Genomic DNA, 12,325 nt, shown 5'->3' on the forward strand with positions numbered 1-12,325 from the left:
AGGTGCAGCACGCCAGCAAGCAGATCGCCGCGGACAAGCAGTACAAGGGCATCATCGACTGCGTGGTGCGCATCCCGCGGGAGCAGGGCGTCCTGTCCTTCTGGCGCGGCAACCTGGCCAATGTGATCAGGTACTTCCCCACCCAGGCGCTCAACTTTGCCTTCAAAGACAAATACAAGCAGATCTTCCTGGGCGGCGTTGACAAAAGGACCCAGTTCTGGCGTTACTTTGCGGGTAACCTGGCGTCCGGGGGCGCCGCCGGCGCCACGTCCCTGTGTTTCGTCTACCCCCTTGACTTTGCCCGAACCCGCCTGGCAGCTGACGTGGGTAAAGCGGGGGCTGACCGAGAGTTCAGTGGGCTCGGTGACTGCCTGGTCAAAATCTTCCGGTCGGATGGCCTTAGGGGCCTTTACCAAGGCTTCAATGTGTCCGTCCAGGGCATCATTATCTACAGAGCTGCCTACTTTGGCATCTACGACACTGCAAAGGGTAGGTGGACTGAAATTAAGTTGAAATAGAGATGCTGGACTGCAGCAGATCTGTAGCGTATTTTGGCATGTGCTGCTGGCTCACCTGGTGTCCTCATGCAAAACCTTCTCCCCCCAGGCATGCTTCCTGACCCAAAGAACACCCACATCGTTGTCAGCTGGATGATCGCTCAGATGGTCACTGCCGTCGCTGGCTTGACCTCCTATCCTTTCGATACGGTTCGTCGCCGCATGATGATGCAGTCCGGGCGTAAAGGAAGTAAGTTTCCGCTCCTTGTGTAAGGAAGTGCTGGGCATCCCTGAAGAAATAGCTGGTGGTGGATCTTGGATAAAGGCAGAATGGTTTTGCTTTCAGCAAGACCTGTAGATGCCCTCTCTTCTTGCAAATAGCACAGTGTGAGAGGGGCTGCAGAAGCATAGGTAGATGTTAGGTGGGAGGAACAGATGGATCAGTCCACTCTGAACTCCTATAAGGTGGCACACGCAAGTAGGATTTCTATCAATAGGCAGTAACAGCAGAATTTGCCCAAGGCTATTGCAAACTAGTGTCTCTGGGCCAAGAAGAGATGTTCCTCATTGCAGGCATGGCCTGGCTGACTGTGCGATAGGTGCTGAGTCTGGAAGTGTTGGTGTCTAGCAAACAGCAGTTGCGTCCTGCTCGAACAGGTCCTTCCAGTGTCTCCTAGGGGAGATGCAGCTGCAGCATATCTCCTGGGACAATATTGTCCTCTAGTGTGATAATACTGGAGAATGCAAGTCAAGAACCAGGATTTACTTGAGGCTGTGAAGCTGGCAGATGCCTTAGGCCATTTCTCACCTGAATTTGGGGGTCATGGGCATCAGATTCCTAATGATCTCTGTCTCCTGCAGCTGACATAATGTACACTGGCACGATTGACTGCTGGCGGAAGATTGCCCGCGATGAGGGTTCCAAAGCATTTTTTAAAGGTGCTTGGTCGAATGTACTCCGAGGAATGGGTGGTGCTTTTGTCCTAGTCCTGTACGACGAAATCAAGAAATACACATAAGTTATTTCCTCTTGTGAACTGGCATGTTGTATTATGTAATCTATGACCATTCATGGACTGTATCAAAACCGTCTAGTTACTAATCGGTGGCAACTGGTATTTATACAGGCTGGCATGGGGCAGGGGTGACTGTCTGCCCTGTCTTCATGGAGTCATTCCCCTGATGGGACTCAAATATAGTTTCTATTTCAATCACTCCAGCTTAAAGAGTATGAAGAAATAAAAATCTGAAACCACCTTCCCTTGTGTTGTGTTTGTTCTCCCAGCAGCTGCAGTGAGGGGGCTCTGCACAGTTATTGTAGAGAAGGTAGGATCCATCCTACATGCCTTGCTCACTGCTAGCTATGCCAGGCCTCCAGCGGGCAAATGCAATGCTGCCTGCCAAGAAAGCTGGGTACTATTGCCTCCTCATGGAGCCTTAACAGTAAGTGCTGGAGTCAGGACTGGCAGCTCTGATGCACTTTTTCCAGCTGGCTGGGCCGGAACCCCCAGTAACTAGAGATGATGTACTGGCCATATACCACCAGTGCCTGCCTTTGGCCTAACTGCTCCCTGGTGCTGATGCAACCTCACCCTTCAAAGCACCAGCCCTTCCAGCTGGGCTAAACCCCTGGGAGACTGGAGAAATGTCTAAGGAGTGTTTGCTGTTGTCTGGAAGAGCAAGGAGCTGGGATCATGTGCTCTGGCTTAGAAAGCGAACTACCTACTTGGGCGTGTTAAAACCCAGCCAGAGAAAAAAATGCAGGTACTTGCTACTGTTCTGTAAATCCCCGGGCTAGCCTTGCCCTCATGTGAGGTGTCGGGCTGCCCAGATGCAGTAGCTGAGCAGACGGCTGTTTCTGTGCCTGTGCTAGTCTTAACCAGGCAAGGAGCCAGGTCTCCAGCCCATCGCTTACCTCTGAGAGCTAAGCTCTCCCCGGTCTTGAATTTGTGCGTGCGGGGGGGAGAAATTCCTTCATGCCACGGGAGCAATTTGGGGAAACTACTACAAGCCTTGGCAATGTGGGTGGCTTGGCTTTTATCCAGGCTGCTCCATGGCTCCGTGAGCTGCCTGAGTAAGCTGTTCAGTGTCTGCCTGGGGAGCTGGGGTGGGTGAAGGGACGCTGTCCTGGTCCTGGCTCTGACCCTCCCTGTGGCCTCTGCGCCTTTGAATAATCCCCTTTGGCTGCTCAGACTTGTTTAAAGCAGTTGATAACAATCGCTGAAAGTGATCTCGACCGCTGTCCGAGGCAGACAACAAGCGCTTGGGCTGCAAAGGGCGGCAGTCGCTTTTGCTGCTGAGAACAACCCCGGGTGAGCTAGGTGCGAGAGCGCAGCACTGTCTGACTGCAGCCGAGGCTGCGTAGTCTGGTCTGCATGGACGGACATGTGCGCTCCTCATGGGTCTTGTTGGTCAGCACCACTGTTGGTTTGAGGGCTCTGCAGGTGGTCGAGGGGCTGTGAACCCACCTTACTCTGCTGCACAAAGTGCCCTCAGTGACACTCGCAGGTGCCAGATGGGCTGAGGTGTGGGAAACCACCTGGGCTGCCCTGGCCAGGCACCGCCGCCTCGGCCGCGCCATTGAGCCGAGGGCCTTTGCTGGTGCTTTCACAGGGCCCTTGGGCTCACCCGGCGTGAACCCCCTGCTACCTGCAGTGGGAATAAAAAGGGCTGAAAGTTTCCCAGTGCGAAGCAGAGCAAAGGCACAACCGCAGGCAGCACGCCTGGGCCTGAGAGGCAGGCAGCAGCCTTGTCAGGGAGCCCTTCCCTGCTCCCCAAACACAGGTTAATTAGTTAAGAGTTATCTGCTCTCACTGCCTTCAGCTGCTGAGCTCTCGTGAGTTGTAAAGGCCTTTCCGAAATGCTGCTGATTGATTGATTGATTGCTCCGTGAGGGGCTTTCTTACCCGGCAGGGGATGCTGCTGGCTGTTAGCAGGGCGAGGATGATGAGGATAAGTGCATGGGCTCTTTCTGCAGGTGGTGGTGGGTGAGGAAGTGCTGAGCCAGGCTATGGCGCCCAGCTCTAAAGCAGCTGAGCCAGGGTGCCTACAGGGCTCAGACCCACAGCTCTCAGCCAGGTCGGTGACTAGGAGAGAAGGGTCTCCCCTGTGCGCTTTCTCCTTCATCGCTAATGTGGCAGGGCTACAAAGAAAACCCCGCGCACTCCCCTGCCCCATGCTGTGCAACCCGCTCTGCGCTGGGCTTGCAGTGATGCTGAACAAACCGAGTCGGTGCTGCTCTGGGCAGGCTAGCGACTGTCTTTGGGACTCGGGAACCAGCCTAATGTATGTATGTACTTTACGGGGGGGGGGGTTTTGTTTGGTTTGTTTGGTTTTTAGCTCTGGTGTGTGGGAGCCGTGAGGCAGAGCTAGCCCTGAGTTTCCTCTCCGCCTCGCCTCCTGAGCGTGCGGCTGGGCAGCCATCCCCGGCCGGGGACTTCCGGGGCTCGCAGGGATTCAACCTTCCCCTCCCGGGAACTCTTCAGTGAGCGGCTTTGGCTGTGGAAATAGGTTTGTGGGTTCAGTTGCTGCTTTTGCCTGCAAGCCTAAGAGCACACTACAACAGGGTCAAGGGCGCTGGTCTGCCCACGGCCAGGCAGCAAGCTGAAAGCTGCCCCTCCGGCATGAGCGTTTTGTCCACCGGGCTGTGCTGCCCCAAGGGTGGCAGGATCCCGGGGGGAAGGGGGCTTTTGTTTTTAAACAAAATTTTCCTGTGAGAAACAGTGAAAATCTACGTCGTGTTTTACCTCTAAGGGACTGTGCCAGGTTCAGGTATATCATCTGCCCCGTTGCTGCCTGTTAAGGGGTGAACAAATTTCCGTGACGCTGCTCTGACCTCGGCGTGCGCGTGGCCCCCTCGGCAGCCTGGCTGCTGTAATTCCCAGGCTGACGAGCTGTTGACGCAGCAGGGCTGTGCACGGGATTGCATTAAATATTTGCAGTGGCTTGGGCAGGCGGCGAGCGGTGCTAAGTGCCTGGGATAGCTGCGTGCATGCCAGCCTGCCCGGCGCCTGCAGCAGCAGGGCGCTGCCCCGCGGAGGCTCCCCTCCCGCTCCGGCTCGGCTGCATTCGCCCCAAAGGGCTGTAGCCCCGGACACTGTGAGGCGTCAGCCCTTTGGGTGGTAGCAGTGGTTTTAAAGGGCTTTTTTTCCCCCATGTGCGGCTCGCCAGGCGTTTTCCCAGGGAAACGCTGGGCCCGCAGTGTGTGTGTTGGCCCTGGTGGCAGGGGCATCCTTTCTTGGCTGCCTTTCATGGAAGTAATTTGCAGGCTCCAGAGGACCAAAAATCCCCTGAGCAAGATAATGCCCTGGAAAAGCGTCTGACAAAGCATGCCAGGATGGCGAGGGGTGGGCAAGGCCTGTTCTTACCCATTTCTACCGATGGGGATGGCGTTGCAGCTGGAGCAGGAGACTCCGGCTCGGGTGGGCAGTTGGCAGCAGTGAGAAAGCTGGTACCAAACTCTCCAGGGTCCCGCTCCTTCCCCAGCCTCGTCACTGCCCCAGTACCAAAGGCAATCAGCTGTCTGTGCAGAGTTTAACCCTCCACCGCGATGTCTGCCCCAGGGCTCGCCTTGCTCACCCATAGATGTGAGCAAACCTGCGTGTGCACCACAGTCCCATTACCCCGGAGAGAGCTGATCCGCCAAGCTGCGGCATCCCCCCAAAACCCATGGCTGCCCCATCCTGCTGCCCGGGGAGGTGACAGCAGGGGTTGGGAGCACGGTCTCCCGTGCATGTTAATCACTAATTAATGCCCTGAAGCTAACAACAGAGCCACAGTAGTCATTGAAAGGTTTATTATGTCCGAACAAGGTGTTCGTTTCCAAGCAGGAATGTACTGTCTATGATGTGCAAACTCTTACTTTAATAATTACTGGAGGCCATAGTCATGAATAACAAATCAAGGCAGACTGACAGACTCTCACAGAGTAAGAAGAAAGCAATCTCTGTCTAAATGCCCAATTCCCAGCTAATTCTGGGGAAACTGGATTTTTATTTCAAACTTATTTCCAGCATGAAAGTGATGGGGTAGGAAGCTCTCAGGTAACTCCAGCAGCCTCCCCCGCCTAGCCTCAAGCCTACCTGCCTTACCTTTGCTGAGCAACAAGTGGCAGTACACGAGGCCCCTCCGTGGAGGGCCTTTGCTGGCTCCTTGCAGGTCCTCAGCTCGGCAGCGTTCCTCTTTCACCGCTGAAGGAATAGGCAAAGGGCTCTCCCAGCATTTAACGCGCTCCTGAGCGGGACTGTGCCAGCTGCCCACGGCTGGTGTGGTTGCTGATGTGCTCAGGTGACTGACGAAACGTGTTTCTGCTTGCGTGCTGGGCTGGTGTCAGGGTGCTGGGCTGGTGTCGAGGTGCTGGGCTGGTGTCGGGGTGCTGGGCTGGCGCCACTCCACATGCATGGTGATGAGGCTTGAACATGGCTGTACTGGCCCTGGGGACGCTATTAACCTGCCCGGAGCTCAGGCAGAGCCGGAGGCCAAGCAGATAAATGCAGCTACAGCTTTATGCCAGCTTCTGAACAAGTTCCGGTGTTACCAGATACCTCTGTGCCACTGCGATGGTATTAGCCCTGCGTGGGGAGGCAGGGGAGGAGGATGCTGTACTGCTCCCCAGGGACACCTACAATTTTCATAGGCAATATTTCCGATTCACTGTTACTACTTCTGTTTAGCATTTACAAACTGTGTGCGTTTTACAGGTTACGAGGAACAAGGCAGCTTTGCAACACACAGAATTATTCCGACATGGTAATTCAGGCTCTGCTGTTCCTTGGCTCTGCAAAATTGGGCTGGGCTATCCAACTGAAGGAAACATGTACTTCTGGTAAGACTGGCCGTGCTGGCATTATTTTTTGAATAGATCTCCTCTCCTACTTTTAATCCACACATTGCCTTGCTTTGGAATAGCTCCAGGTCAGGACACATTCTTATGTACATAATAGCCCTTCTTTGGTTTGAACACTGTTGCACATTATCCAGTTGCTACCAGGGTGTTAGAAACTCTGCAGAATGACTAGTTGTATTTATTATTATAGTACTCTCTAGTTTAAACTAAGGATTTCAACTAGAAGCCCCTGCTCCCTGTTGCTATAGTCAGATAACATCTTTTAATTCATTTTTATCTATCTAGAAATTAAAAATCCAACTTGATTTAAATTCTTGTGAGCTAGATCTAGTTAGACATCGTAAGAAATATGTACTTAATGTTTTGTATCAGATTTTCCATACTGAAGGTTTCAGCCACAAACTGCATAGTTAGACTGTATTAAAAATATCAAAGAGATGGTTATCTTCACAAAATCCTTCCTCCCCTTTCTGACTGGGTCCATGACTGAGACAAACTAGGCAGCTCTCTATTTACAAAACTGCAGAACACTTGCTGTGTATGGGCTGGTAGTCTAAAAGCCAAAAAGGAAAAGTGCTTTGGCTGCGCTGTACTACTAACACTGCCTCAAGGCTTGCACTTTGCAGCTGAAGAAGTTAACAAGTTAAGAAGTTAAGGTTGGTAACAGCTACTTTGGACAACTTGTGCTGAGCTGTGCATTTACCAAACTTTCTTTGTGCTTTATCAGTCTAACTGCGCTGAAGTTCCTAGCCCCATTTCAGCTGGAGCCCTGTGTGGTTTTGCTCCTAACCCTAGCCATAACCCCAACCATAAAGCTAATCTGTACCCTGTTAGTTGAGCCTTAGCCCAAGACCTGCAGCCATGGCTGTATTGAGCAGGTTTTCAGGGGTGATTTCCTTTGGCAGCCCACCACTTCCTTTGGCAGCCCCGCTCCAACTGGAGCGCTGGGCTTTGCCACTCTTCCAATGCCAACCCTTACCCTAAGCCCAAGGTCTAGCAAGAACCTGGGGGTGTGGGGGTGTGTGTGGGGGGTGTGTGGGTGTGTGTGTGTGGGGGGGGGTGAGTGTGTGCATGTGTCTCTCACACAAACTGGCCAGCTTTGGTGTCTCTAGAGAAAGCTGCAAGTCATGTTTTCCTGGACTGGGCTTTTGTTTTGTTGAAGCAGGACCATAGTTCACCCTTTATGACAACTGCAGACTAAGTACGAGTCTGCATCCCAGTGGACCTCAAACTGTTCAAAACCTATTTTCAAATTCCAAAGCTATTTTCTTTCTTTGGCTCCTACTTGGAAAAGAATTTCCTGATTTTTTTATAGAGAAATTTAGATACAAATATGTTAGCCATGAAGTACATCTCCCAGTTCCAGAAGACCAGGCAGCTGAATTCAACAGTATTTTGCCTATAAATTATGTCTGTCTTCTGCCTTTCCTCCGAGTCCAGGGAGATGCACTGCCTTGGCTGGAGGGAAGACCAAGCTCGAGGTTATTTTGGGCTTGGGTGCTCCCGACAGGAGCCCTGAGGCCCTCACCTGGCTGCACTGTGTTACCACATTAGGAAAAGGAGCACGCTCCTTCCAGTGGAGTTGTACCTACTCATTTCTCTTGCCCTTCCCAGCTATTACCCACAACTTTACAATCGCTTCACTGACAAACCTCTGGAAACAGGCTTCAGATCAGCGCAAGATCACCCCTAAACAAGATCAGCACTGCCTTGTGTTCACTCAAACATGTGCTTACCCAGCTCAACATTAAATCAGCACACGGATCTCTGCCTTCCAGGGCTGACATACACATTCCAGCCTGCCAGCTCCAGAAGAGAGTTCCCCCTCTCCTTTACACCTTATTTTCCCAAAGAAAGAAAGGATACTCCCTTAGTCTAGGCAGACCTTAGTTCTCCAGTTAACTTTATAAAGCCAGACAGAAAGTCTTTACTGATTATAGGAACTTCTTCCATAAGCACTGTGGGAGATGCTTCATCTTGTACATTGCTGACAGATTAGTTGGGGATAGTTGGTAGAGTAAGAAAAACCATGGAAATGTGTTTTAGTTCAAACCCATAATGTGGCATTTAATTCCAAGTAGAGAAACATGGACTGTGGAGTATCATTAGACTGTGTAAGAGATATAAAGCAAAATATTCTTGCCTGAACAAGGTGGTACTTCTATACATGGATTCTTAATGTTGTCCAAGTCTTTAACGGTTGGTGCGTTCAAAGGTTAGTTCAGAGATGAAGCTATATTTTAATTTAAATGATCACCAGTTATATCAGTAAAGTTTCAGACTACATAGCTGTACTCATTAATGGTCTAATACCTAGGCAGTTTTTGTTTTCAGTAGTTTAAAGTAGGGCTAGATTTCACATTCTTGTATCTGCCAGGTAGCTGTTGGGATAGTTTTAATTGTGGAATTCTGCAAAATTGCTGCTTCCTGTTGTTCAATAGGAGCTAAGACTTAGAAAGCTACTGCCAAGCCTAAACTGCTACCTCTGCCAGCCTGTCTGCTGATCAGGGTAAGAAGCAGTGTGATTCCTAAACCTTGCATCTGAGTCGTTCCAGCCTGGGCCAAAATGGCAGCTCTCTCAGCGTGTACTGCATGATTTGGACACACTTAAACAACAGAAAGAACAACAGGCACATAGCTTACTTTTGTAAGGATTTCTTTGTTGCACAGCAGACCTGTTGCTCTAATACATTTATGGAAATCTTATGCACATCCGAAAACTATCAAAACAAAAAGACAAGTATCTAAAGGTGCACTGAACCCATGCAGATGCTCAGTAAAGCGTTTCCCCAAAACTAAATGTTCTGGCTGGAACAGCTTGCTATTTAGCATAACACTGGGTGTGTAAAAAACCTGCAGTTTCAGAGATTTTTCCAGTGCCATTTCAGTTATTAAAATATCAGAGCATCACCCATACTGGGGAGAGACTCAACCTCCAAGCTGGTTGCAGCGCATTGCTCTTGAATATTGTCCGTTATTTCTGCTATGCTGACAGAGCCGCAAGAGTTCCTGGTAGTTCTCTCCTGTCTCCAAATACCCAGCAATGTGGAGCATTTCATTTGAACTGGTTATCGATCAGGGTTCCTTTCATCTTGGCCTTCTTGGCTTCCAGCTCAGCCTGATTAAGAAAATTAAGACAGAATGAAATAATGTCTGGGAATGTTTCCTGTCAGTGTCCAATAAGGTCTGGTCGTCTTATATGACCACAGGAAGCTTTTCACACCAGGAACAAGAGTAGCTCAAGTTCTTTCCTGACTCGCTCTTCCCCTGACGTGCCAAAAGGGGAGCACCTTTCAAGTTTTGAAAAGCCCAAGACTAACTACACAGGAGACAGCTTCATACAGACAGTTTCATATCCTCAGGCAGGAGCTGCAAGTTTTTTTTCCTCTACTGTCTTGTCACAGCAGGTAGGATCAGCTGTGATGTGCTTGCCATTTATTCAAGTGCCCCAGAGCTGGCAGGTCCTCTGCTATGGCATTAGTTCTGACTAACACTTCACAGCAAAGACCCGCTCTGGCAAGCAGGCTTGAGAGCACAACATTGGGGGTGCTCTGGTTGGCCGTGCCTCAGTATGGTTTTCCCCTTCCACTTTCCTTGACTGACAGGTCATGGAGAGTCTCCCTCTAAAAGCTCTGCTGGCTGCTCCTTGGTTAGCTCGATAGGTAGTTGTGTATGATTTTAAGTTCAGGAGGACTAGAGGAACACCTCTGTACAACTTGTAAAGGAAAAGTGGTCCTCACAAAGCTACAACTTACTTATGACTGTACCAGGACCTCTCTATACTCTGATATACTCGGTCTGATTTGCAAGATAACTTCTGTGTACAAAGCCAAGAGATCTCAGGGACTTGTATTCAGCAGTGAAGAAAACACTCACCAGCTCCTGTAGCCTTCTTTTGCTCATTCCTTTGCGTTCCAGTTGCTTCTCAATCACTTTTGCATTCTGTGCATAGGAATCTGCAATCTCCCTCTGAAACACATACAGTGTCACTCTGCAACAGTAAACCCTAGACTAACAGCATCTCATCCAACTGCTGAAGTAATCATCAGCTCTGATCCGGCTGCCCAGCTCAGATCTGACTGGCACTGAGGGCAGTGAAAACTCACCGCTTCAATCTCTTCCTCCTCTTCATCAATTGTGGAGACTGTGACCGAACTGAACTTGCCCATATCTTTGGTCCGTTTGGTCATCATCACCTGCATGAGAAGCAGAGTATTTTGTTAGACTCTGGGAACAGTTGAGTCACTAAGTGCTCCCCACCCCAAAGCTTTTAAGGCTCCTGTACAAGTCATTAAGATTACATGAACTCCATGGGTGGCACAGCAGAATCAGCCCCAGTGATTTCCAGGCTCAAAGCTGTCATTATCGGGAGCAAACTCGCCTACATTTTGAGAATCAGTGTGCTTGGTAGCACAGACTGAGAGGCGACTACCAACCTGACCTATTTACAAATGGAAACCTTCTGGTAACTGAGCCCAAAGGTCAGGCAGAGTCCAGATTTCCAAATTTATTTTGCTTTCCTTTAGTCCTAGGACTCCAAGCTGCTGTGACCTCTGTTAAGGAAGACTAAAGGCACACATGGAGAAGACAGAGCTGAGTTATCTTATTACAGGTCCTTTTACTCCCCCCAATAAGGCGATTTTATCCACTGCACCTTTTTGAAAAGCAGAGACAGCTTTGTTACTGCTCTAAAGCTGAATACCTTTTTGGGAGGCTCTTGTTTCTGAGTATATATGTTTGTTTTCCCAAAGCCCTGGCCAAACTTGACCACAGCACCATCGACAATGAAAGTCACTGGGGCATTTTTCTGTTGGTGTTGATAAAAGAGCAGCAGTCCACACCTGAAAAGAGAAACATCTAGCTGTGAGAAAACCCAGATTCTGGAGTCCCATAGCTACCTAACAGATGGACTCTAAAAATTACTAAACAAAATCACCACCACCATGCTCCTGTTCTTGCAACAATTAAGGGTTAAAATGTACTTTGAAAGGTTGAAGCCTTTTACAAAAGCACATGATACCAAAATAAATCAGCAGCCATTAAAAATTAATTAGTAACTTCTGCTTTTGATTCTACTAGTGTTCCCATTTTCCTTTGCATTCAGTGACACATGCTTAGCTCATCCCTGTCTTCCTAGGTCACAAAAATAAGTAACACAATAAAACAAACAGTGCTGTATAGCTATGACAGGAAGCGTCAAGCAATATTCTAGGTTTAGATTTGACATGAATCAAGGTTACAAAACACTATAACAGACCCTTCTCAGGAGGGTTATTTTCAGTAACTAAAATAGGAATAAAAATATTATTTCTACTAAGGAGGCAGGGCAAATCAGGGAGGATTAAAAAAGGAAAAATGTAAACAACCATGCACAAGCATTGGTTTCTGGTGTCTTGCGAACACTGCCTCTGTAGTCACTCACTTGCCACATTTCTTTCTGTACTGTCGCTCTATACCCTCCGGCCTGGGGAGAGAGAGAAAAGATTTTAAGAAAAGTGCACAGGCACCAGACATAAGCACTTGGCTGTAAAAGGAAGTGACTCTAGCAGGAGAGTGAAGTGAAGGCCAGGACGCCCACTCTTCCCAAGTTATGAAGGCGCTTTGAATGATCACAGGTATTACGACCTCCCCATTTGGGATAACAAGGCGAACGGGCATAGCGGATGGAGAGGGTAAGTGGGGCGGACACTGGGGGAGACGAGGGGTGTAATCCTTAGCGGAGGGGTGACAGAAGACCCCAGATCCTTCACCAGCCCCCTCTGAACCCCTAGCACAACAGCCTCCTTCCTCGGTCGCGGGGGAGCGAGGCCCAGCTGCCGGCCCACCTCCGCAGGTAGACGCTCTCCTCCTCCTCGGCGTTGCAGAACTTGTGCGCGTGTTTGGCGGCGTCGATCACCCGGGCGCGGTCCCGCGGCCGCATGGGCAGCTTCTCCAGCTGGCAGTCTGCGGGGACACGGCCGGCCGCGGCCGCTCAGGCCGGGCC

General features: G+C 50.1%; 2 protein-coding genes across 2 annotated transcripts in view; one reads left to right on the forward strand and one right to left on the reverse strand.

Moving 5' to 3' along the window:
* The window catches only part of SLC25A5 (solute carrier family 25 member 5), a 2,121-nt gene extending 368 nt beyond the window's left edge, over positions 1-1,753 (forward strand). Inside the window, exons 2-4 of the mRNA XM_026061048.1 lie at positions 1-489; positions 607-747; positions 1,359-1,753. The exon at positions 1-489 is cut by the window's left edge and continues 38 nt beyond it. Of these exons, the coding sequence (XP_025916833.1) occupies positions 1-489; positions 607-747; positions 1,359-1,516 (788 nt within the window). The 3' untranslated portion in view covers positions 1,517-1,753. The remainder of the gene's footprint in view (positions 490-606; positions 748-1,358) is intronic.
* A 7,228-nt stretch (positions 1,754-8,981) lies between these two features.
* The window catches only part of CUNHXorf56 (chromosome unknown CXorf56 homolog), a 3,768-nt gene continuing 424 nt past the window's right edge, over positions 8,982-12,325 (reverse strand). The window contains exons 2-7 of the mRNA XM_026061046.1: positions 12,168-12,285; positions 11,765-11,806; positions 11,045-11,183; positions 10,449-10,538; positions 10,219-10,311; positions 8,982-9,460 (exon numbers count right to left, since the gene is read on the reverse strand). Of these exons, the coding sequence (XP_025916831.1) occupies positions 9,398-9,460; positions 10,219-10,311; positions 10,449-10,538; positions 11,045-11,183; positions 11,765-11,806; positions 12,168-12,285 (545 nt within the window). The 3' untranslated portion in view covers positions 8,982-9,397. The remainder of the gene's footprint in view (positions 9,461-10,218; positions 10,312-10,448; positions 10,539-11,044; positions 11,184-11,764; positions 11,807-12,167; positions 12,286-12,325) is intronic.

The sequence above is a fragment of the Apteryx rowi genome, unplaced genomic scaffold, assembly GCF_003343035.1.
Source record: "Apteryx rowi isolate R43461 unplaced genomic scaffold, aptRow1 scaffold_174, whole genome shotgun sequence".
In the NCBI taxonomy this organism is placed as follows: domain Eukaryota; kingdom Metazoa; phylum Chordata; class Aves; order Apterygiformes; family Apterygidae; genus Apteryx; species Apteryx rowi.